Consider the following 24,385-nt stretch of genomic DNA (forward strand, 5'->3'; position numbering starts at 1 on the left):
TCCATAGCCACGTTAGGAGGAGACAACATGCCACGGTCTGGTGAGGTATCCTGACCACTGGCTTCCTCCAGGTCCTCTCTCCAGTCCGGCTCATTAATCAACTGGTCGGTCAAAGGATCCCCAGACCCCTCACAGTCCTCCTCACACTCCTCTGGCTTCCAATCCGGTCTCAAAGAGCCAGGGTAGAACACACACAAAAGTACCTGTTGGCATCTGATCCGGCGTCAGTCGACGCCGGTCCGACTCCGTGTCTACCTCGAGGTGGAGGCCGTGTCGATGTCGGCTGGAGACACAACCGACGCTGGTTGCGGACGTGGTGCCGGTGGAATCGGCACAGGGGGAGGCCTAACAAGGTCTACTGGTGCCGATCCAGGCTTGGATCCAAGGGGACCCTGCGGTGCTGAGGCAGAAGCAGCTGGCGCTTAGGACCCAGGGCCCCCAGCCGAGTCTGCGCGGCCCGAAGGCACGCCACGGAGTCACACTGCCCAAAGATGGCATACATCACTTTGTAGAAACTCCGAAGCTAGGCAGGGGTCGCATCGGGTCCCGGAAAGGGAGGGAAACCCAAAGTCTACCCAGCGGGCTCCCAACGCGGAGCAGAGGGAGGGGCACCACCTGCATCGGCACACGGACGGGGAGAAGTCGAAGAGAGACAATGCTTTTTCGACGACTTCTTGTGCTTCGACTTTCCTGACCCGAGTGGGAAGACTTAAACGAAGAATGGTGATGGCTTCGCGACAGGTCCCTCGACCTCCTCCACAACCGTGACCTTGAGCGACGCGGAGCCGACTGCAGGGCCTCGGGTAGCATTCGGGACCGCTCCCACAAAGACTTCTGGGCCATGGTCCGGCAGTTGGAGCACGAATTGGGGTCGTGGTTGTGCTCCAAGGCAATAAAGGGAAAAACACGGTTCAGGTCCGTCACCAACATCAGTCGGCAACAGGAACCGCAGGCCTTGAATCCGGGCATCCCTCGTGCACCAAGAGTTGATAGACTCAAAAGATTAATTCGACAAAAGTCGAGAAAAAAGCCAGTCATAAAGTGACAGGAGGTATCGCTCTCTCCAGGTCTGCACTTGCTGGCGCTGAAAAAGAAAGAACTGGCTTCAGCGCACGAGGGCGTCGTCTATGTAGCTACTGCAACGTCATCCCGGAGACCACGACGCGGCCGAACGCGGAGTCGACCGACGCCACCTTTCGACGGGCAGGGTTACTGCTGCCGAAAAACTTTCTGCATCAAGTCTAACGCCTGGGGGTAATTCTTAGATAAGGAATTCTAAGGTAAGGAATCTATAACTAACTGTTTCTTTCAGATCTCTCATTTAACTTCACAGTTCGTCCTCAACCTTCTAAAGTGGAATTTATGAAAGGCCTCCTTCTTAATCTTCCCTACCCATTCCATCCACACCTACTACTGTCCAATTTCATCTTTTAATACGGGAAAACTCTGCCAATGTTGATCCTCCTGCTAATGTTATCCATTCACTCATTCTACATCACACCGAAAGCGCAGGTGAATGGCTTCGAAATGAAACACATTTTTTAAGCTTGTTTTACGGAGTGCAGTATTTGCCAATCGTCTCATAGGTACTGTTTAAAAGATTGAAACTACAGAATACAATAGAAGCACCAGCATCGAAAGAGACAAATGTTTACTGTTTTCTGGAGTTCAGTGTGATTTGATAGCTTGTGGACAGATTTTAGCAGTGAATCTGACAGGGAGGTTACCTGTGTGTATACCCAGTGAGAGCCTCCATGTTGTAGGGATTGACAGGAGCACAGTCACACAACACTTAAGTAAATGGCCGAGCTGTTACAAAGTAAACCTTGTGGGCATACAAATGCAGGCAGCTCCCATGCATGCCACATTCTTCAGGAAAATTGCTTTATGCTTAGTGCCCAGACAATATCTGGTTTTGGTATCTCCATTCACTTTAAAAAAGAAACATGCCTTCGTCTTTGTATCAACAGCTGTTTGGTAAGATCTGCTTTAGCAAAGCCCAGATAAATCACAGTAGAATAGCTCAAGCAACAAGATACCTAGGCAGTGACTACTACAACAGTGCAAGAAAAATTACGCAGCTGATGTCTCGGTATACAAAGCTGAATAAAAAGTACAACTGTGACACTGCCTAAATACGAGGACGCAAGATTCCACAATACAGAGATTCAAGCTGGTGGTGTACCGAGCTGTGCTGGGCAACCAATATATGTCCCACAACAATGTTTCATGACAAGGCAGAAAAGATACTCTTTTCCTACCATTTAATTTAATCTGCTGCTGCACATCCATCCATCCATCAATGCCACAAAGACGGCCTTGAAATTGTTAATAGCTGCTCTATCTTTACCTCCCTGAGACCTATCCCTCCCGCCCTTGCTCGCTTACTTACCTGGCCTAGGACTGATTTCAGTGGACGAGCTCTGTAGATTTGCAGGATTTGGGTGACCGTGTTGCTCAGTCTTTCCTTCACTGTGGTTCTGTGAACTGCCAGAATCCTGCTGCAGCTCTGGTCTCCTCTCACATGTGTTGTAGCTTTGGAGATCCAATGCATTATGGTGAATCTGTGATTCTTCCTCACCACTGTCACATGAATCCAGATCAGAGCTATCCTGGTCTAGTTCTGATGATGTTTTTACATTGATACTGGTTTGAAGTCTCAATGGGTTCTTATTCAACCGTCGTTTCTTTCTTAAACTATAGCACATATCAAGACACGCAGACTCACTGTGTTGCATTAAATCCATCCCACATTTGTGACAAAAGCTCTGAGAAAGCAGTATCTCTGATTCCATATGTTGTAGTGGATGGGGCTCTTGTTTCCAGCAATTCGATGGGCGCGGTGTGTTCTTATATCGAGGCTGATTCCCCTCTTCTTCAGTGCAGGAGTCCTGCAGCCTCATTGTATTGTTCTGTTGTGGCAGACTACTCTCTCTTATGGTAGAGTCCTGAAGAGCAGTCGGTTTGTTGTGCTGCTGTTTCTCACGGTCACTGCAGGAGATTTGGGTCTCAGTCTTCTCTCCTTTGATAGAGAAACCTTGCGGCTCTATCTGATCGTTGTGTTGCAGTGGCTTGCTCTCTCCCTTGCCGTTGTTGCCCTGCCTCCCATCCTGAGCTGGAGGCTGCAGTGACTGTGTTGCAGCTTCAGTGCAGCTTAGTCCTGTCAGATCTGCACACATCTGGTTGAACTGTTTCTTATGATGAGGGCGAACAATCCTGTAGCATCCTGAACAAAGGGCAAAGAAATGTCAGTTCAACTTATATTCACCATTGGTGTAGAACACACTAAAGAGACACTCATAAGCTTGGTCAAACAGTATTTTAACATTACTTTTAAAATGAAATGATGATCCTTTTCAAATTACTTTTGATTCTCTTATATGCGCTAGAATACTTCACTTATATAACAGAAAGTAGTTGCTTAGTTCTACATTATCACATGATTTTAACTACTCACTAAAATGTTATCTGGGAATTGGATGTGACAACCCTTCAGGAATGTAATCAGGAGCCTGGCATGAGTGAAGAGTCCCAACATTATGGAAAAGTTAAAGGTGGGCTGAGAACACAGACACTAACAGATTCTCTAAAATGCCAAATGCTACTGTGCTTAGTTGCTGTACTGTTCGGCTATTGGGGTGACGACGAGAAGCTGATCGTAAATATATAAAAGCCATGTATTTGTACCAAAGTAAGTAAACGGACAAACCAATCTAGTCCAAACATTATACAAGTGTGGGGGGTTGAGAAGTAGGTAATTTTGGTTGTGTCTAGCCTTTAGAAACAGTGAAACCACTGCCTAAGGAATATGTCACCTTACCACTCATGCTTTTTTTCTGCATGCAATTACAATGTGGTTGTTGAAACAACTGTGTTGTAACAACGCATGCCATTACTCCGCAAGTCGGAACAACTTTCCAGAGCACAACTTCGCAGATCCTCAAATGCGTCCACATAAAGGGTACATTTCCTGGACCCCTGCCTGATCTCTCCACACTGAAATACCATGGGTGAACTGTGTGGTTATCACTGTAATATACACCGTTAGGGTCTATTGTAGCTTACAGATAAATGGCAATATTTTGTTCTAAATAAAGACCATGAGACCTGAATTGCATCGCCTCCACTCCCCTACCTCCCAGTTATTGCCTTTCGCATCCCACTAACTGAAGTTATGTCACTGGGAGTACTGCAGAAGGTTTGCTGCTGCAAGGGGGACATCTTACAGAAGGGAACTACCTAAAATGTGCATTCATAAATTGATTGATGACGCTTTAGAAGAATAATGATGATGCTTTGTCAGACCTAAATTTCAAGATTGCGGCCTAGGGAACTCTGACCAATGATACTTAAGACCGTTCTCGATCAAGTACAGAAAATATGGCACTACTTGTTGGGGTTTTATCAATATAGGATTAAATGTTTTGTCCATGCACCCCACAGAAGTGCTTCCATTTTGAACTGTAAGTCTTTCTTGAAGCATGAAGCCGTGCTTGCACCAATATCTCTCTACAATCAGCTCTGAGTGCTGAGGAACCATGCTGTCAGGTTGAGGGAGTTCAAATCGTGCTGGAGAAATAGTCTGTTGTGTCTGAGGGAGGAGCTTGGGATGTATCTTTAGCTGAGTTGGTAAGCACTGTGACAGTCTCAGCAGTTTGGTGTACCAGAATTGGTGCTGTCGCGACAAGGCAATCAAATCAGAGAAGATTGGTCTGTCTTGGCCTTCCACAGCACCCTGTGAATGAGGGGAAAGGCGTAAATCGGGACATTCCACTACTTCATTGAGTAGGTATTGCTGTATTTCCTTGCAAGAAAAAAATAAAATTTAATTTAAAAAACATAAAAAAAAGAGTAGGTATTGCCCTTTGATCATGGTTGACAGTACCTGCTGCAACTGTCTTTTCTTGTTCTTCAGGGTGGCAAATAGTTTTAAAGTTCAATTAACCCATTTTCAGAAGACATACTGCACTAATCTTGGTAGAGCTTCACGTGTGACAAGGTGACAAGGTGTGACTCAGATAGTCTGCATGGCCATTCTGGACTCCTGGTAGATATTCCATAGCAATATCTGTGGGAAACTGGCTCTTTATATATGTTGGAAAACGAGGCAGTATCTGTGAGGCCTGCACAAATAACATGACTACATTTGTCCTTCACTGGGAACCAAACACCCAATTATAGCGCCTGATTTTCAGAGGGTAGCGTTGCAGATCAGTCTGAGGCTTACTCAAGGGAGGTGGTGTGGGCTAGTAATCGCCATTGGCAAGTGCGCAGAAATAACACTCAATAATTGATTGTCCAGTCTGTACTTTGCTTTATAAAAGTAAGAGTACATTTATTAATCACTTAAACACACACACACTACTCCATACTATGCACCAATTTACAAATATACATAAGCTGTTGAAATTACTTTGTTACATTGCATAACAGCTCCGCCCCTCCCGCAAAGGGGGGGGGGGGGTCTAGTACCACTACTCCCATGTATGCACATCATCTTGCCCCCAATACAGTTAGTGGAGCTTAACCTGGAGCAAGGGCCCTGCACACTGACACCATCCCAGTGGCGACCCACCCCAGTACCTCAACAAGCATTAAACAGGGGTACACCTGCCTTGGTGACACATGACCCTGACTGAGCATCTCCTACTGACCATAAAGTATGCACTTCTACATCTTAAGGGCTAACGGTCTGGGTTCTTCACCTAAGCACAGCAGCAAGAATACATGTTTACGCACACTTGAGAATGACAGTACTCAGCACATTTGGGTATCATTAGAATCCTTTGCAAATACAGCCCCTAAAGGCATCACAGATGAAATCACCAGAATAGGATTATGCATATACAGCAAGATACCCTAGCTGGAGTGTCTGACAACATAACCGCTCTTTGCTTATGACATCACCTTTACCATGTACTTCACATTAAAAACATGAACTTTAGTCCCCATAAAAGAAATAACCATTAGTAAATGCATTTGTGGTGCAATTACACCTCTTCACCTCCAGGGGATGCCTTCTTCCAGACATCCACCACCTCAGCCCTTCACTTCATGAAGCACTTTTCAATCACCCTTAGCTGAAGAACAAAAGTTCCAGCCCAGAAGGTTTAAAATGCATGCTGAGCCTTTGAGGAGTTATTCTCTTCAATCCCCCAAGACACTTAGGGAGGACTTTCCTCTTCGTGCAGGGGGGAGACTATGCTGCTCTAGCAGCTCCCCCAAGCACCTTTTCACCATTAAGGGTGACCCCCCTCCTCTGGGGGGCCACCAAGCACAACAACAGCAGACTTCCAAATGCCTGGCAAGGCATTATGGGGCGATTGTGCTCCTCTTCATGAATAATCGATGAGCGGCTGCACCGGGGAGAGCCGCGCTGGTGGTGCTGGCGGCTTCGCCGCATCTTTCTGCTTCTGTGGGGGGCCCTGTCCCACCCGGACCCCCAGGTAATGTGATGCGGCTCGGGGAGCCCACCCCCGGCCGCTCTGCGGTTTTCTGGGGCCCAGTCCCACCCGGGCCCCATGTAGTTCCTCCGGTCAAGGTTCGGGGTCCCGGTCCCAACCCGGGACCCCGCATGCCGCCTTCGTTGGAGGGCTGCCCCCGCCGGCTCCCCGCGCGGCCAGCACTCTTCTGTGCTGCCGCAGGAGCTGGCCGAGCACTTCTCTCATCGGTCCCGGCGGGACCTCGGGGGAGTGCTGCGGCACTCCCCCAACCTTCTCCTCTTCGTCGGGGCCCGGGGATGCGGTCCCGGGCCCCTGGATATCTACGGAGGAGTGCGATGGCACTCCCCCCGGCCTCCTCCACACTTGGGGCCCGGGGATTTATTTTATTTATTTTATTTTTGGAGTTTTCTATAGCGCTGGCCAGACCCAGGGGTATCGGAGCGCTTTACAGTCGGTCTGGGTGAAATAAGTGCGGAGCAGTACATCACACAAAAAACAAGATACATCCAAGTTCGATTCTTAACAAAGTTGTTTGCCGCCTAAGGGGCGGTTTTGAGGTCGTGTTTTTGAGGTAGTCATAGTTCCATGGTGGGCTATCGAGGTAGAGTTTGGGAATGCACGGTTGAGGTAGATGGGGTACCTACTCGATGGGGTTGAGCGACGGCGCGCCCCATCGCCATTTTCGTCGGGGGCCAGGGTGGGGCATTGTCACGGGGAGCGTGACAGCGCTCCCCCGCCTCCATCGTCGGTGGGGGCCAGGGTGGGCTCCTGGCCCCCATGCAGGGCACCTTCACGGGGAGCGCGACAGCTTCTCCTTGGGGGCAGCCCCCGGGACCTGACCCGCCCCGGGGGCATCTCTGAGACCAGCGGCGGAGCCCCACGCGCTTCGTCGTCGGTCTTCTTAGGGGTCAAAGGTCGCCTACCTTCCGGGGTCGATATCTCAGCCCCATTTTCGCATCTTCTTGATCCTGGTGGCGCCCCCAGCCACTGGGAGCACTCTCCTTCGCTTTTCAGGTCTCCAAGAGGGTGCATTCTGCAGGGAGCGGTCTTCTCTGGCTTTCTGCACCAGCCTTTCACCTGGCTCTCCTCCTGGGCCTCTCTTTTTCCTGCGCAGAGGCCACTGCTTCTGCGCACCAGTCCCGGGATCTTCTTCTGGCGCTGTTCGGGGCTGGGAGGCAGTCAGGGGGTACCTCCTTCCAACTGCCCATTGCCAGGCTCCAGCACCTTTCGCCTGCGTAGACCACACCCCAGAGAGAGCCTCTCTTCCTGTGCAAGTACTTTTTAAAATTCGAGTAGGGGGCTGGCAGGAAGTCTCTATGTGTCCTATCAAACAGCGACACATCAACAGCCTCTGCTCCCTCCTTCTTGTCCAGCCTCTGAGTTTGTTCAAACATGGCGTTGTGCAGTGTCTCTGGCCACATGGCATCTGAAACCAAACTCCTTCCCCCCTCACTGCCTTTACCGTGGTTCCGCTTTGTGCCTGGCACCCAGCGACAGTGGTTGATGAATTGGCATGTAGCTCCATCTATCTCCCTTCCTTGGAGGGAAGATCTTCGCTCAGGGAAGAAAGGGCATTAATCTAACCTTTTCAAAAACAAAGAGAGGAGTATCCCCAGGACACAGAGTCCTAGTGATTACAAAAGGCGGGAGAATGATGCAGATAAAGAAAGAAGTCTTTCTTTATATAAACCCCTCACTCACCAACCTGGTTGGTTACATGCTTCATCATCGGGGTCCACCTGAGTGACACTCAGGTGTGCTGCGACGCCTGCAACTGCAGCGGAGCTGGGTTTTTTTGTGAGTTGTGAAAGGAGTGATTTAGGGAAAAAGTGGTTTTAAAAAGGTGTTCAACATGTACTCTTAGCCAATTTTATTCTAGAGTCATGTGACACGGTTAAAAGATATACGTGGTATTCTTATGCTGAAAGTATCCGTGTTATGTGAATATGGTCAACATGTTTCAATCTTTAGACAAATTAGTAGGTTTTCGTCAGAACCAATGTGCAATGAGCCGAGAGGTATGCGCTCGCTAAGACGCACACGTCCCAGACTCAGCTAGATGCCAGACCGTATACTTACGGTTTGGCGAGCTTACAGCCTTCTGTGTAAGAACAAATCTGAAAAAACAGGGTAAAAGTTGGTTCCATATTGAAATACTTTTCTTGAGTGATTCAAACAGCGATTGCATTCATTCTACTTCAAGAACACAGTGTAATTATGGTTTTAAACAGCTCCGTTCAGACATACATACACTGATACATCGTGCAGTGATACTTCATTATTCCAAGTGGTTTATTCTTGTCTGAAAAATATGAGCTGTCATTTTTAGTCCATACCCACTCTATATTCATCACATTCAGTAGTGGGTGTCTTGCGTTCCTTGTAAATCATGGAGCGCTAAGTTACTAGTCACGATATTCACGTTATAAGTGCCCAGTAATCTGGCAAAACGTGGTACTACACGTGAGCATTAGCAAACAAGGGTGAGAAAGCAAAAGTTTTTTGTATACTTCAGTATGAAAAACATACTAGGCTTTTGATGTAGAAAAACACATAAATTGCACTCAACAAAGGACTTACTCGTATCTAATTGTAGTTATGCCCCATGGATACCGTGGGGGTGCCTTCTACGAGAGCAATCGCGGCCCACCGGAAACCTGACTACCTTCCACACGGAGTCCTGAGGATACTGAGGGACCGTCCGGCGTGTGTATAAGGGCAGGGCTTCCAGATCGGTGGCAGCCAATCACAACACTCCTGTCCCGGTCATGTGACCGCGACGTGAGGAGAATGACCTCGGTCGTTTCAGTCTATTGGGGGACTGAGTGAAAAGTATACTACCTGATAGGGTTTTTAGGGATCATGACATGTTATCTTACACTGGTTTAGTCAATACATAGAAAGCTTTATTGAGTAACCGCTTCGTATTTGGATAGCATAAAGTGAACCTGCTCTGATGGAATTTGGTGCACTCTGCGATGTGTGTGTTTTTTTTTTAAATCTCGGAAATGGATGTTGAATTTGAGGGATTTCCCACCAATTAAAGCTTGTGATTAAATGTCATTGTAATAAGCAGATTTGTCCATAGCTTTTACAAATCTTACAATCACAGGTAAGGGGGTGTATTAGTCCTTAACGCGGACTTTCAGATGGAGGGATTCAACGTCTTAAGTTACATGGAATTTCATGGCAATGTAAAGAGAGTGGTATGCTTATTACTGGCAGTGAGTATACCCTTTATCTCTGTTTCACGGTATTCCAAGGTATATTATCATTAAGTCCAGAAACATTCGTGGAAAGTCTATATATCCAGCGTTGTTCTTTTTCAAAAAGACGCTGCAACGTCTTATCTCCTGGTTTTATTAGTTCTATAAGGGTACAACGCATATCGTTGGTGGTGTGGTTCATCGTGAGAAAATGTTCGGTCAGTTTTGTGGTTGCTTTTTTGCACCTTATTGTGCTTCTGTGCTCACAGATGCGTTGTTTCACCTTTCTTCCCGTCATACCTATGTATCGTAGACCGCATGGGCATGTTATTAAATACACCACATTTTGGCTGTTACAGTTCGTGTGCGAGCGCTGTGTCCAGACTTTTTCTGATTCTAGATTCTGGGTTTTTGTGGCTGTGGTCAAATGACACACGCTGCAATTCCCACATGGGTGGTGTCCGGTAATTTCTGGTAATGCCCACGCACTCAGCACTGTTGTGGGTTCCTCAGGCACATTGCGATTTGGGCGTGTGTTAACTAATGTGTCCTTGATGCTTCTTGCTCTTTTGAAAGAGAAAATAGTTTTTTTCCAGTGTAGGTTTCCAGTGCTAAGGATGCTCCAGTGTTTATTTATGGATTTAGTCATTTGATTAGATAGTGTGTTGTATGTGGTTACACATGTTAATGGGAGTTCAGTCTCCTCTTCTCTCACTCTGTCCTCTAGAAGCGCATCTCTCTGTTGGTTCCTGGCCCGTTTTTGGCATTTCCTCAGGATGTGGTCCGGGTAACCCCTGTAGGAGAGTTTGTTTGTTGGTAAGTTCCATGGCCTGTTGGCGATAATCATGTAGTTTGCTGCAATTCCTTCGTAATCTAAGAAATTGGCCATATGGTAGGTTCTCTTTCAATGCCTTAGGATAAAAACTTTCATACCTAAGGGAGTTGTTCTTGGTGGTGGGCTTGTGGTGAGTCCTCGTTTCCAGGCATCCACCTTCTTTGGTAATGACCAGGTCAAAAAATACCATAGTCTTTTCATCCATTGAGTGGGTAAACTTAAGATTGTTGTCACAAGTGTTAATTCATCCGATAAATTCCCTCAGAGTGTCTTCAGGTCCCTGCCAAATGGCAAGGACGTCATCAATATATAGTCTCCAAAATACAATATATTGTGCAAAGGGGTTGGCCTCTCCCTGTATGAATTTCCTCTCAAAATCTGAGACGTACAATCCCGCTACACTAGGAGCGAAAGTGCTCCCCATGGAAGTGCCTCCAATTTGCAGATATAGGTTGCCCTCATATTCGAAATAGTTTCTTTTTAGGGCCAGGGTGGCACATTCCAGGACAAATTGTTTCGGGCGTGATATGCTCATGTGGTTTCATCCAGTGCTCTGCTAAGAACCTCTATTGTTTCATACTGGGGCAGGCTAGTGTAGAGGCTTTCGATGTCAAAACTGACAAGAATAGTGGCATCATATACTTGGATGTCCTAGAGGAGGAGCAGAAGACTTTTAGTGTCGCGCAAGTAGGTAGCAGTTTTTTGTACCATCTCCTTGAAAAAGCAATCGCAATACCTTGATAGGGGCTCCAGTAGGGACCCGATGACAGATATAATAGGTCTTCCTGGTGGTGGTGTTTTGTTTTTGTGCAATTTTGGCAGTGGGTAGAAATACGGGATTTTTTTATTCACTAGTAGTGAGAAAATCAGCCTCATGTTTGGTGATGTAATTGCGTGACTCTGCTAGGTCTACTAGAGATTTTATTTCCTGTTTAAGTTCTTGTGTGGGATAAACAGGTAAGGGGAGGTAGTGTCTGATAGGAGGCGGAGACATTCCGTCTGGTACGTTGTTTTATCAAGTACAACTATCCCTCCACCCTTGTCCGCTGGTTTTATAACAATCTCTCTGCAGTTTTTTAGGTCTTCTAAAGCCTTTGTCTCTGCTTTGCTCATGTTAAAAAAGTTTTTTTGTTTCTTCCATCCTTTCAATTTCGTTGTAAACTGCCTGTTCGAAAGTTGTTATCTCAACTGGTGTGGTATGTGGGGGTGGTAGAAAGTTAGATTTATTTCGTAGGTTTGTGTTAGGCCGAGTTTGTGGGTCAGGAACTTCTTTTTCTTTTTCAAAAAAAGCTTTTTATTTAAGTTTTCTGAAAAAGGCGGCTAGTTCACAATGCAGGCCAAACTTATCTACTCTGGCTGTTGGGACAAAACCTAGTCCTTTGTTGAGTGTTTTTTTTTCCACTTCTGGGAGTTCCCTGGAGGAGAGGGTAGTCACTAAGTCCTGGTATTGCTTGTCCCTGGTTGCGGTGTTTGTGTTTTGCTCCTCCTGTGGTTGCCTACATTGTCCTGTTCCTCCCAGTGGACCTGACTGTTCCCCTTGCTTCGTCCTCTTCCTCTCCGGCCCATCCCTAAAAAAGGGGGACGATAGATGTTGTGAGGGAACATGGGTTGTGGGAATGGGGGTTGCCATCCGTACCCTTGAAAATGAGGGTGAGGATTATATGTGCCTGGAAAATGACCCATCATTGGTGCGTTGTAGTGTTGCCAAGTGGGTTGGCCTCTACCCCGTCCCCTCTGTCTGTTTTCACCACTCCCTGCACTTGACCCGCTGCTTACTGAGAAATCATCGCTTGATGTTTCCGAATTTCTCTCACCCTTTGCTGGTGGTTTGAATTCTGGGTCAGAATAGGGTATGTTTTCACATATGAAAATCTTTTAAAATCTTTTTGGAGTTTCTGTGCCTTTTTCTGGGTCAGATTTTCTTTATACTCATTGAGCTCTTTGTTTATTTCTTCTAGCCTTTTCTTATAGCCAGTGATGGTGGTACGAATGTGGCTCTCTGTCTGTTGGAGTTCTATCATTATGGCCTTCGACAACCTGACAGCTGTTTTTATAATCAGTACCATCCAGTTGCGTGTGCAATGCCACGCGATCTGGGCCCAGTCACGTCTAAAAGTGGGGTCATTAAGGAAAATTCTTGGTGCATTGGTTACCAAAAGTCCTTTTGGAGCGGTGCTGTTTGTTAGGTATTCTCTCAGTAGTGTTCCATGTAGAATGGTTCTAATCCTATCCGCAATACTCTGGTTTACTTGTATAAAAAATACGTTTGTTAAACTAGGGCGGCCTGAACTGTATTTGAAGCCAGACCTGATCTCCAAAGGTGATGTTAGTTGGGTAAAAACTAATTTTTTACTATTAATGGCCCAGGATCGGGAGTCCGCGGAGTTGAAAAAACCTACTGCTAGGGCTCATTTTCTTCTAATCACATCCCCCTCAAAAGAACCTTATTTAAGGCTAGTAACCAAGCAGTTTCATCGCTGGCTACTGACAAGGTTTCGTTTTAACCTGATTCATTTTATCTTGGGGAATTATCAGGTCTGGACCAAACCAGAGGAGGCCGCTTTTTGAGAGTGTGATCACAGCTCCATTCAAAATACTGCTCATTTTATACTGTTTTGTGACTCATACTCCGAGCCTAGAAAAAAGTTTATTCTACCACTCTTAAAAGGTAAAGGGTTTCTCCAGGTCAAACCAGCCATAATGTACCTGCAGCTTCTGGACACCCCATGGGTTATTTTTAACATTGCGAGTTTTTTGGTGGCAGCTGCTAGAAAAAAGAAAATAAGAAGCCCTGTACAGATTTCCTCTTGACTATGTTTTTATACCCATTTTTAAAATATTTATATTTGATTAGATGTTTTTCCTTTCTTATGATATGTGTAACTTTTAATCATTTTTGGTCTCCCATTTGCATTGAAATGTAACATGTTTGATGAACTTTTATGATTTTAATTAATCGATTAAAGTGATTTTGACTTGACTTGACTATCCCTTTTCAACTCTGACAGTTTTTCCCAATCTGCCGTCTGTGCTATGGTTTGCGCTATGCTCGAGTCTGCAAACAAAGAAGTATCGGCTAGAATAGCCTCCACCTCTTCAGTAGAAAAAGATAAACCTTGGTTCTCACCCATATTTGCTGATGTAGTGTTTCCTTTTCAGAAAAGAAACCTCTCACAGCTGTCAATCTAACCTGCCAGGGCCAGACCCCAGCCAGGGACTCAGAGAAATATGACATTTCTGGACGACCCAAAAGCAGTACAAATATGACTTTGGACTCTGCAGAATACTTATTTTCACCTACCCTACAATGGACTTTAGTGAGTGTCTGGAATCTGTAGGCCTTGTGGAAGTCATTCTAGCCATGGACCCCACATCCCCATAGGGGAATAAGGAAGTGAAAACACAGTAAAACCCACTGACTTGCCCTGGCATGTTTCTTTCTAGTGTATAAAGCCTATTGCATGTCACCACCCAATTCTGCATAAGTCCTGCCACACCATTCAATTTGTACCTGCTCCTAGACTGCGCACGCTAGGAATCTCCCCTGCGCAATCCCTACACGTGTGCACACGCATGTACACATGTGTCTGCATGTAACCAGCCAGGTGCCCCATACTCCAGCTGCTGGGCAGCGGCCTAGTCAAGCCAGGGGGACACCAGTAAAATCTCCATGCAGTCTCCTTCATTATGAGTTCTCTGTGGATGAGTCCCAGATTACGAGGCTCCCCCACAGTACAAGCTCAACAATTAGGTGCTCAAAAAACGTGAAATCCGGGCGGCCCCTGGTGTCAGAACCACCTTCTAACAATGTACTACACCAAAATGAGGTATAGTGTGTATAGAGTCCAGGTGACCCCAGAGGTAGACAGAGGTTAAAGTTAGATAGAACCTTACTTTCTATTTGTGGTAAAGTGGTCGAGCAGTAAGACAGTATCAGAGGACAGTGTTAAGCATTTGATGTACACACTCAGTTAGCAAATGAATTCACACACTCAAGAACTGAACTCTAGGCCAATTGTTTTTGTCTAAAAAAAATACTATTGTTTTATTTTAGAACCAAGCAAGCCTGGCACAGGTAAGCATAAAATACTTTACAGGAATACGTTGCTGATTGTAGAACAGTTTGAAAATGCAATGGAAATTGTACTTTGTTTGATTTACAGAGAATGCAGTAGGCTGCAACACTTAGCAAATACAGTACATTGGAATGACAGGCTTTTTCAGTAAATTGCAGGTAAGTTACTTTTATAACTCAGAGTTGGATGCCTGGATTCAGCACTAGGACATTTCCTGTAAATGGGTGAGTAAATACGTTTTGGTTATTTGTGCGATTTTTAAAGAATATTTTTAGATTTCAAAACTCCACACTTAAAAACTTTTTGGAAGAAAATTGTCAATGTTATCCCATGGAGGAAAAACAGGTTATCGGTTCACAGGTAAGTAATTGTCTGTGGGAGTTAAGGTTCAGGGGTTAGACTCAGGGGTTCCCTAGGGTCAGTGATGCACTTTTGTTTCACCCTCAGCGGCACTAGGGCGGCCGGGTGCAGAGTGTTGAGGCCCAATGTTATCCTATGGAGGATAGGGGGCCTCCGGTTGGTGGATGCTGGCAAGCAGGCCACACAGCTGTGGGAGCAAAGCTCCCAGAGTTCAGGTCAGGGCAAATATGGAACCAAATTAGCACCAAAGGTGCACTATCAGTGGCACTAGGGCGGCCGGGTGCTGTTTTGAGGTTTGCAAAAGCACTGCAGGCAGGGAGACGAAGGACTTCTGGGTGCGACCACCACTTCGAGAGGTAAGTTGGGTAGCTAAGGGTTGGTTAGGCACCATTGGTTTGGGCACACAAGGCTGTGGGCTGTCGGGTGCAGGGGTTCAGATCTTCTTACCAGCTCCGGGTCCTGGTCAGGTGGGCTTTCTGGGTTTAGGCTGCAGGTGTCAGCTGGAGGCTTGAGGCAGGTTAGGGGTCACTGCATCTCGGGTCAGGATCGCCGGGGGGACCTCCTCGTTTTTCCACTCTAACTCGGGCCGGGTTCAGCGGGTGCAGAGTGGGCTGGATTCGCGGTATCCGGACGGAGCCAGAAGCTGCAGCTTGAACAAATCCGGTGTTCACGAGAGAAGCAGTCTTGGAAGTGAAGGCAGGCAGGTCCTCCAGGGTTTTCGAGGTTGCTGGCTGCAGGACACACCGGAATTTCTCAGGAGCAGGTTCGAGGGGAGACAGGCTGGTAGGGCTGGGGCCAAGTCAGTGGGTGTTGTCCTCTTGTTAGCTGGCTGCACAGCGGTTCAGTCCTTCTTTTTTTCTTGCTGTCAGGCTGGATCTGAGGAAGCAAGGTTCAGGGTGCCCCCCTAAATACTAGCTGTAGGGGCGTTACAGGTAGGAATGGGCAGGGACCAATAGGTCCCTTCCCTAGGGTGGGTAGACCCCCTATCCAGTGGGAGGGGGGCAGGAGCCTGTCCCTGGTTGGCTAGGTCCCCCATCCTCAAGATGGAGTAGTTTCTGTCCTGTAACTCCAGTTCTGTAGTAGGGGTATCTCTGTTATAGTCATAATCTAGTGAATAGTCCCGCTCATGTGCGTGGACCCCGGCAATCAAAAAAATAATCTCTTAAGCTGTCAAACAACTGCAGAACTGCAAGACAGTTAAGAGATAATTTAAAGACAAATAATGCAGCCTATATCCACAGGCTACACTGTCCAGTACTTCAACTAGAAATTCCACCAAAAAAACACACACACACAACAGCACAGTCTGCCCAGTTTCTACCATAGAGAAACTTGCCTCTACCAGTAAAATCCTCTGGAATGATAGAGAGAAAGGTATGGACAGACAAGCCCCATAGGCTGCCATTATGTGGCTTAAATAGGATACTGTGCCTTTAAGAGAACCTTCCAGAACTTTCTCCCAGTATCACAGAATGCATAGCAGGTCCCACTTACTTTCAGTTCTTTTTGAAGGCGTAAAAACGCCAGACCTGTAGCATTCCTTACATGAACATCTCTCTCCATCGGGGAGGCGGGAGGGCGCTTATGACTATAACAGAGATACCCCTACTACAGAACTGGAGTTACAGGACAGAAACTACTCCTTCTGTAGTAGGGGATCTCTGTGTATAGTCATAATCTAATGAATAGAATGGCAAGCCCATACCCACACCAAAGCGGCGGTTGAGAAAAGAGAAATAACCACTCATTGTGCGAACAGATTTCGCAGCGAAGCCTGCCCAACCTGAGCGTCTGCCCTGGCATCAGTGTCCAGGCAGTAATGCTTAGCAAAGGTATGGACCGACTTCCAAGTGGCCGCCTTGCAGATTTCTGCAATCGGAACATTACGGAGCAAGGCTGTCGTGGCAGCTTTGCCCCTGGTGGAATGAGCCTTAAGCTTACCTCCTAAGGTCTTATTAGCTTTTAGGTAACATAGCTGTATGCAGGACACAATCCACCTAGAGATAGACTGCTTAGAGGTCGCAAGACCGTCCTGACTGATCCATAATTGATAAATAACTGGTCTGATCTACGAATATCTTTGGTTTTATCCAGATAAAATTTCAACACCCTCCTGACATCCAGGGAATGTAAAGACCTTTCCGCTGGAGAGGAAGGATTCTGAAAAAACGTAGGCAAAGTTATGGTCTGGTTGACATGAAAATCAGAAATAACCTTGGGAAGAAATTTAGGGTGAGTACGCATAACAACCTTAGCAGCATGAAATACAGTATAAGGTTCTTGGCAACACAACGCCTGAATTTCACTCACCCTGCGGGCTGATGTAATGGCCACGAGGAACGCCGCCTTCCAGGACAGGTGCTGCAACGAAGCCTTATGAATAGGTTCAAAACGCTCCTTCATCAGCCTGGACAGCACCACATTCAATTCCCATGAAGGCGAAGGAAGCCTGACAGGAGGGAATACTTTCTTCAAGCCTTCCAGAAGTCTTTGATCACAGGGATCTGGAAGAAGGAAGTCTGTGAAGGGCATTTCCTGTAGGCAGTCAATGCAGCGAGATGGACCTTAATGGAATGGACATTAAGGCCAGACTGCGCCAAATGTAGAAGGTAAGGAAGGATGACATCTTCTTTGCACGTTGTCGGGTCAAAGTTCTTGGACTTGCACCAGATACAGAACCTCTTCCACTTGTAAGCATAGGTAGTCCGAGTGGAAGGTCGCTTAGACTCCTTCAGAATGTCCATGCAATCTTCAGGCAGATTCAAATGGCCATATTGCACTATCTCAGGAGCCATGCCGCCAAACTCAAAGACGAGAGGTTGGGGTGTAACATCTGTCCCCCGAACTTCGTGAGAAGGTCCGGCCTGCACGGCAGCCGTATGTGCGGAAGGAGAGACCGGTGAAGCAGGTCCGTGAACCACCACTGTCTGGGCCATTCCGGAGCAATAAGAATCATCCGCGCCCTGGACCGGGCCAGCTTGATGAGCACTGCCGGAATCAGGGGAATGGGTGGAAAAGCGTACAGAAAGCTGTTCGACCAGTCGATCCATAGCGCGTTCCCCAGCGTCCCCTGCTGGTAGTACCTGGAGGCGAAGTCTCGTCATTTGCTGTTTTCGGCGGTGGCGAACAGATCTACGTCTGGAGTTCCCCACCTTGCGAAGACTTCTCCTAGTACTTCGTCATTTATGACCCATTCATGGTTTTCCTGAATCAGTCTGCTCAGTGCGTCCGCCTGAACATTCTGCACGCCTGGCAGATGGGTAGCCGTTAACGTCAGTCCTCTGGCCAGAAGCCAGCGCCAGATCGCCTGCCCCTTCTGTGACAGAGTGCGCGATCTCGAGCCCCCCTGCTTGTTGAGGTAATACATCGTGGTCGTATTGTCCGTTTGCACAAGCAGAGAGTTGGTCTGGAAGGACGGAAGAAAGGCTTTCAGCGCTAAGTGAACAGCTCTGAGTTCCAGGAAATTGATGTGGTACGTGGACTACGTCGGGGACCACGTCCCTTGAATCTGTAGGTCTCCGGAGTGCGCCCCCCAACCCTGGAGGGAAGCATCCGTCACGATAGTCTGTGTGGGAATGTCCTTGTGGAAGGGAACCCCTCTCAGAAGATTCTCCGCTGAACACCACCACTTCAGAGACTGAAGAGCATGCAGAGACAGTCGTATCCTGTCGTCCCAGGATCCTTTCCTCTGATCCCACTGATCCTCCAAGCACTCCTGCAACGGTCTCATGTGCAGTCGTGCGTGTGGCGTGAGGAAGATACAAGAGGCCATCGATCCCAGTAGAGAAGACACCGTCCTCACTGTTGTAGATGGAGTGGTCATAAGAGCCTGAGCCTTCCGAAGGAGTGATAATCGTCGCTCCTCCGAAGGAGACACGCTTGCTAACAGCGTATTGATGGAGGCTCCCAAGTACTGTATGCACTGGACTGGAGTCGGGACAGACTTGGACATGTTGATGTGCAACCCCAGCTTGTTCAATAGAACGCACATCTTCTGGAAGTCCGCTTGAGCTTCCGAGAAGGAGGAGGCCTTGATCAACCAATCGCCCAGGTACGGGTAGACGAACACCTTGTTCTTCCTCAGGTGCGCTGCTACCACCGCCATGCACTTCGAGAACGTTCTCGGCGCAGACTTCAGTCCGAATGGGAGTACTGTGTATTGATAGTGATTGGCGCCGAATTGGAACCGTAGGAACTTCCTGTGTTTGCGTGCACATGGAAGTACGCATCCTGTAGGTCTATAGCACACAGCCAGTCCCCTTGTTGCAACTGAGGATATATCTGATGCAACGACAGCATGCAAAGCTTTTCCCTGCGAATCCACTTGTTTGCCTGTCGCAAGTCCAGAATGGGCCTGAACTCGTTCTTGTCCTTCTTGCGGCCAGGAAGAACCTGGAGTACAGACCTCTTCCTCTTTGAGACAGAGGTACGTCTTCTATCGCCCTTTTCCTTAATAGGATATCTGCCTCGGCTTGGAGCTCGCGCAGTTGATACTGTGAGCCGACCGGAGGAATTGATGGAGGAGGGCTGGTGAACCGCAGACTGTATCCATTGCAAACAATATTCAGCACCCACTTGTCCTGAGTAATTTTTCTCCACTCTGCTAGAAAAAATTGAACGCTTCCCCCCACCGGAGTGGGTAACGGATGTAGGGAAGTAAGCGCTCAGGGCCTAGACCCAGCCGGGCCTTTAGTCGCTGTAGCCGACTGGTGGCCTCCTCTGCCCCTCTGGCGCTTTTGAAACGGTCTTCTGAACTGCTGCTGTTGTTGCTGCTGCTGTTGTTGACCTGAAGACTGGCCATGCCCTCTGCCCTGTCCACCAAACCGTCTCTGGAACGGGCGGTACGACTTCTTACTCTCCTTGGGTTTTTCCGAACCCACAGCCGTGAGCGTCTCAGCCTCCGCCTTCATGCGGGCCATTTCGTCATCCGCATGTTTCCCAAACAGGGTTTCGCCAGAGAATGGGAGGTTGGCAACCCTTTGTTGTGCGTCAGGTTTTAATGACGTAAGGCGGAGCCAGGCGTGTCTTCGCTGGTTAATCCCATGGCAGAAACCATGTGCCGCCAGCAGGGAGGAATCGGCAGCGGCGCTGATGACCTGATTCGCCACCAACATCCCCTCGCTCAGAACTTCCTGGAAATCCTCTCTCTTGTTGATGTTCCACAAACTGCTGGAGGGATTCCCAGAGGGCTCGATCATATCGTCCCAACAGGGCCGTGGCACTCGCCGCCTTCATAGACGTCGCCGAAGTCCCACAAACCTTCCTTCCAGAGGAATCCAGCCACCTGGATTCTTTATCTGGCGGAACTGTGGACGATGGAGTGGTGGCATGCTGTTTGCGCGCAGCCGTCCCGATCACAGAATCCGGAGGAGGGTCCATCCTCAGGAAGGCCGGATCCGAGTCGGGAGCCCGGTACTTCTTCTGGAGCCTCGAGGGAGCCGCCTTGGTCACCGCTGGGGTAAGGAAGAGGTCCATGGCCGGTTCTTCCAGACCCGGCACCAGTGGGAGCAATGGTCGGGATATATGTTTTTGGTGCAGCGTCTCAAAGATCACCGACGTCTTGGGCGTGGGCACCGTCAACGAGATGCCCAGCTTCGCTGCACCCCTCAAAAGGACTTCCTGAAAGGACACCAGATCGTCAATCGGTGAAACCCTTGTCTCTGGTGATTCCGACAACGTCGGAGAATAGTCCCTGGTCCCAGAGGATCTTGTATGGGAACGAGACCTGTGCCTCCTGTGGCGCCGTCTCGACCGTGTGGAAGACCGGTGGCACGATCTTTCTCTCCTCCTGGAACGGGATCGCGACCTCCCAGAACGTGGATGCTCCGTAGGTTTCCGAGGAGGCGTCTTCCGTGGTTTCTCCTGGGTTCTAGGTCTTGGTGTCCCCTTAGGAGGTGTAGGTAGTCTAGGTAGGGACGTCGACCTCGGCGGGGGGACCGGAGGAATCTCCGACCGAGGCCTAGGCCCACGCGGTGGAAGCGGTGGCGGTGGAAGCTCCGGCGGTGGCAGAGGTGGTAGCGGGGGCTTAACGGGCGGATCCTCCTTAGGTAGAGGGGGAGGCGATTTGGGCCGAGGTGGTGTATAAACCACCGAGTACACCGAGCCCGGTGACTTCTTCGGAGGAGGGGACTGCGAACCAGCCCCTCCAGAACGTGAGCGCCGCCTCCGGCGTCCTTCACCAGACCCCGCCTGACTTCTGGCGCCAGAACTCCTTCTGCGCCGTTTTGGGGAGACAGAACGACTCCCAGACGCCGATCTCTTCCTCCTCGATGTCGAGCATCGTTTATCTGGCGTCGAACGTCGACCCCACGACTCAGGCGTCGAACGCCGTCTCCTCGACGTCGAGTGTTTCTTCTTCGACGCCGAGCGCCGCCACTTCGACGACGAGCGGTCAGCTCTCGACGTCGAGAGTCGACTGTCCCTCGCAGTTCGCTACCGCATAGTCCTCGACGACCAGGATCCCCTCGACGCCGAACGTCCACTCGACGGCGAACGGCGGTGTCGCCTCGGCGGCAAACGCCGATGCCTACTGGTCCTCATTCGACGTCGATGGCTCGACGCCGACGAAGACGCCGTCGACGGTGACTTCGACGGCGGCCTGCCCAGGCCTTTCGACGTCGACTTTCCGCACTGTCTCGACCCGGAGCCCCGGGGAGATGGGGAACACACCGTCGTCATCCCTCTCGACGTCGTCGTCGATGCAATCGACGTCGACGGAGACCGGGATCGTTTGTTGGTCTTCCTGCCTCTGGGGAGTCCCCCAGAGGCCTCAGCAGGGGCAGAGGGAGCCTTCCCAGCCTGCCCAGACCCACCTGCAGCCTGCAGTCATCTCTCCTCTAGGCCTTGGAGCCTAATCTTCAGCCTTTCCCTCAGGGTCCTTGTAGAAAAGGTCTGACAAATGTCACAGCCTTCAGGAACATGTTCTTCAGGGAGGCAGAGAATGCAGACGTCGTGGGAGTCCGACTTGGCCTTCTTCCTTCCACATGCAGGGCACTTGTCAAATAGAGCAGGCATTTTAGATCCCTAAAAGCCTGAACAAACACCCAGGAAAGAAGAAAAACACCAAGTATGAACAACAGAAAACACTTTTAAGTCACAAAAGTGCACAAATCCAATAAACCCTTGAAAAAGGGAGAGCTCAATGCACCAGGGTCCTGTTAGCAGGAGCCGGAAAAAAGAACTGAAAGTAAGTGGGACCTGCTATGCATTCTGGGATACTGGGAGAAAGTTCTGGAAGGTTCTCTTAAAGGCACAGTATCCTATTTAAGCCACATAATGGCAGCCTATGGGGCTTGTCTGTCCATACCTTTTTCTCTATCATTCCAGAGGATTTTACTGGTAGAGGCAAGTTTCTCTATGGTAGAAACTGGGCAGACTGTGCTGTTGTGTGTGTGTTTTTTTGGTGGAATTTCTAGTTGAAGTACTGGACAGTGTAGCCTGTGGATATAGGCTGCATTATTTGTCTTTAAATTATCTCTTAACTGTCTTGCAGTTCTACAGTTGTTTGACAGCTTAAGAGATAATTTTTTTGATTGCCGGGGTCCACGCACATGAGCGGGACTATTCACTAGATTATGACTATACACAGAGATCCCCTACTACAGAAGGCGGGGACTTAAGAGTTGTGCTTCACCTTGCCTCCCCCACCTGAGGGGTGGAGTTGGCAGAGGTGGGCACACCTCTTTTCCTCACTTGTTTTTCCTGCTGGTTCTCCCGCCCAAAGTGGGGGGTAGAACCAGTGGGGACCAGTTGCTGAAAGCAGCAAATGGTCTGGGGAGGCTCACAAAGGTGGCATGCCTTTTAAGCTTCCCCTTCGTGAACCCTGCCTATCCTGGGTCAGGAGGCTTGGCACCTCGTGCCAGTTTGTGCAATTTTTCAGGCCCCCGAGAGCAGCAGGCTCTTGGCACATGGGTCCAGAAACATGTCTGTTGTTGGCAGCCACTTAGTCAGGTCACTAGAAGTTGGTCGAGTTTCAGGGGGCATCTCCAAGATGCCCTCTGTTGTGCATTTTACATTAAATCCCACACCGGATTCTGTGTGGGTTTAATATGCTGAGAAGTTTGATACCAAACTTCCCAGTCTTCAGTGTAGCCATTATGGTGCTGTGGAGTTCGTAATGACAGACTCCCAGCACCATATACTCTTAATGGCAGCACTGCACTTACATTCCCCAGTAATGGACTTGGGCACTGTAGGGGTACAGGGCTCATGCACCTGTACCCTCACCACAGGCATAGGGCCCCCAGCTAAAGGGGTGACTGATGTATGCCAGGGCTGTGGTTTGTGGGCATGGCATACAGGGATGTGTGCCTTGTCGACTCTTTAATTTGTTCTGCACCAAGACACACACCCTGCAAAGGCAGTGTGTGAGTGTTAGGGTTCAAGACCTCTAAGGGTGGCACAATAAGTGCTGCAGCCCTTAGAGGCCATCTCTGGCCACAGTGCCCTGGGTACCTGTGGTACCATTTACCAGGGGCTTACATGTGGCCAGAGATGCCAATTGGGTTTAGGCTTCAATGCAGTTTTAGGGAAGGACATAGGCCCTGGGTACCTGATTAGCAGGAGCCTGGGGCACACTCAGTCAAAGAACATCAGCAATTCAGCAAAAAGTGGGGGCATACCATGCAAGAAAAAGGGCACTTACTCACAATTTCAACATAGTTTTCTATGGCCCAGACCCACAACATATGCGCATCCGCTGTAAGGGAATGAGACCTGGTACCTCCCTGCTGGCGAATTTACATTTCATGTTGCCTGTCCTGATCAACATTGCTTGTCCCGCCAGTCTCAGAAGGAATGTTTCTAGAGTTATGATCCCCAGATCCAAAATGTTTATGTGGAGTTACTTTTCCTCTTCTGAACTGACACCTCTTGTAAAGAGTTCCTGCACCTGATTGCACCATTCTTCCACCAATGCATTAATTGTCATTTTGTCTACGGTGGATAGAAATTGAATGTATGTATTAATATTGCAAAGAAATCCCCACCACAGCACAACTTGTTTGAGCCCTCTAGGTACCAGTTCCATTATCGTTCCAAGATCCTGTCCTGTCACTTGTCTCCATTTTCTAACTACTCTTGCTGTTCCGACCGCATTTGCAACCTACAGGAAGGCACTAACCAACCCATGACAACATTAAACGTAACAATGATTTATAGGACCTATCCGAGACCACTTCTTTGGAAAAGAAGGTCTTCGCCAATGCTTGAAGTTTTGCTACTTGCTTTGCTGAAATGCTTTTATGAGCCATGTGCTCATGATAGGTAACAAAAATGTTACATTTGTTGCTGGATGGATAATTTTTGTAGTATTTGACTAAACCAATATAAAAGATTGATCAAAGTGGCAGTGGAGGCCTATGCCTCTTTCTCTGATGATATGCTGACCACAAGGGCAATCCTAGAACAAGAACCAGGGGTAACAAATACTGTAATCCAAACAAGGGTTCTTGAGCTACATAATCA

General features: G+C 48.4%; 1 protein-coding gene across 2 annotated transcripts in view; it reads right to left on the bottom strand.

Moving 5' to 3' along the window:
* The window catches only part of RTEL1 (regulator of telomere elongation helicase 1), a 246,674-nt gene that overhangs the window by 45,630 nt on the left and 176,659 nt on the right, over positions 1-24,385 (bottom strand). For both annotated transcript variants that reach the window (XM_078651687.1, XM_078651688.1), the window contains exon 33: positions 2,393-3,226. In XM_078651687.1, coding sequence (XP_078507813.1) covers positions 2,393-3,226 — 834 coding nt within the window. The remainder of the gene's footprint in view (positions 1-2,392; positions 3,227-24,385) is intronic.

Source organism: Lissotriton helveticus, chromosome 7 (genome assembly GCF_964261635.1).
Source record: "Lissotriton helveticus chromosome 7, aLisHel1.1, whole genome shotgun sequence".
Taxonomy (NCBI): domain Eukaryota; kingdom Metazoa; phylum Chordata; class Amphibia; order Caudata; family Salamandridae; genus Lissotriton; species Lissotriton helveticus.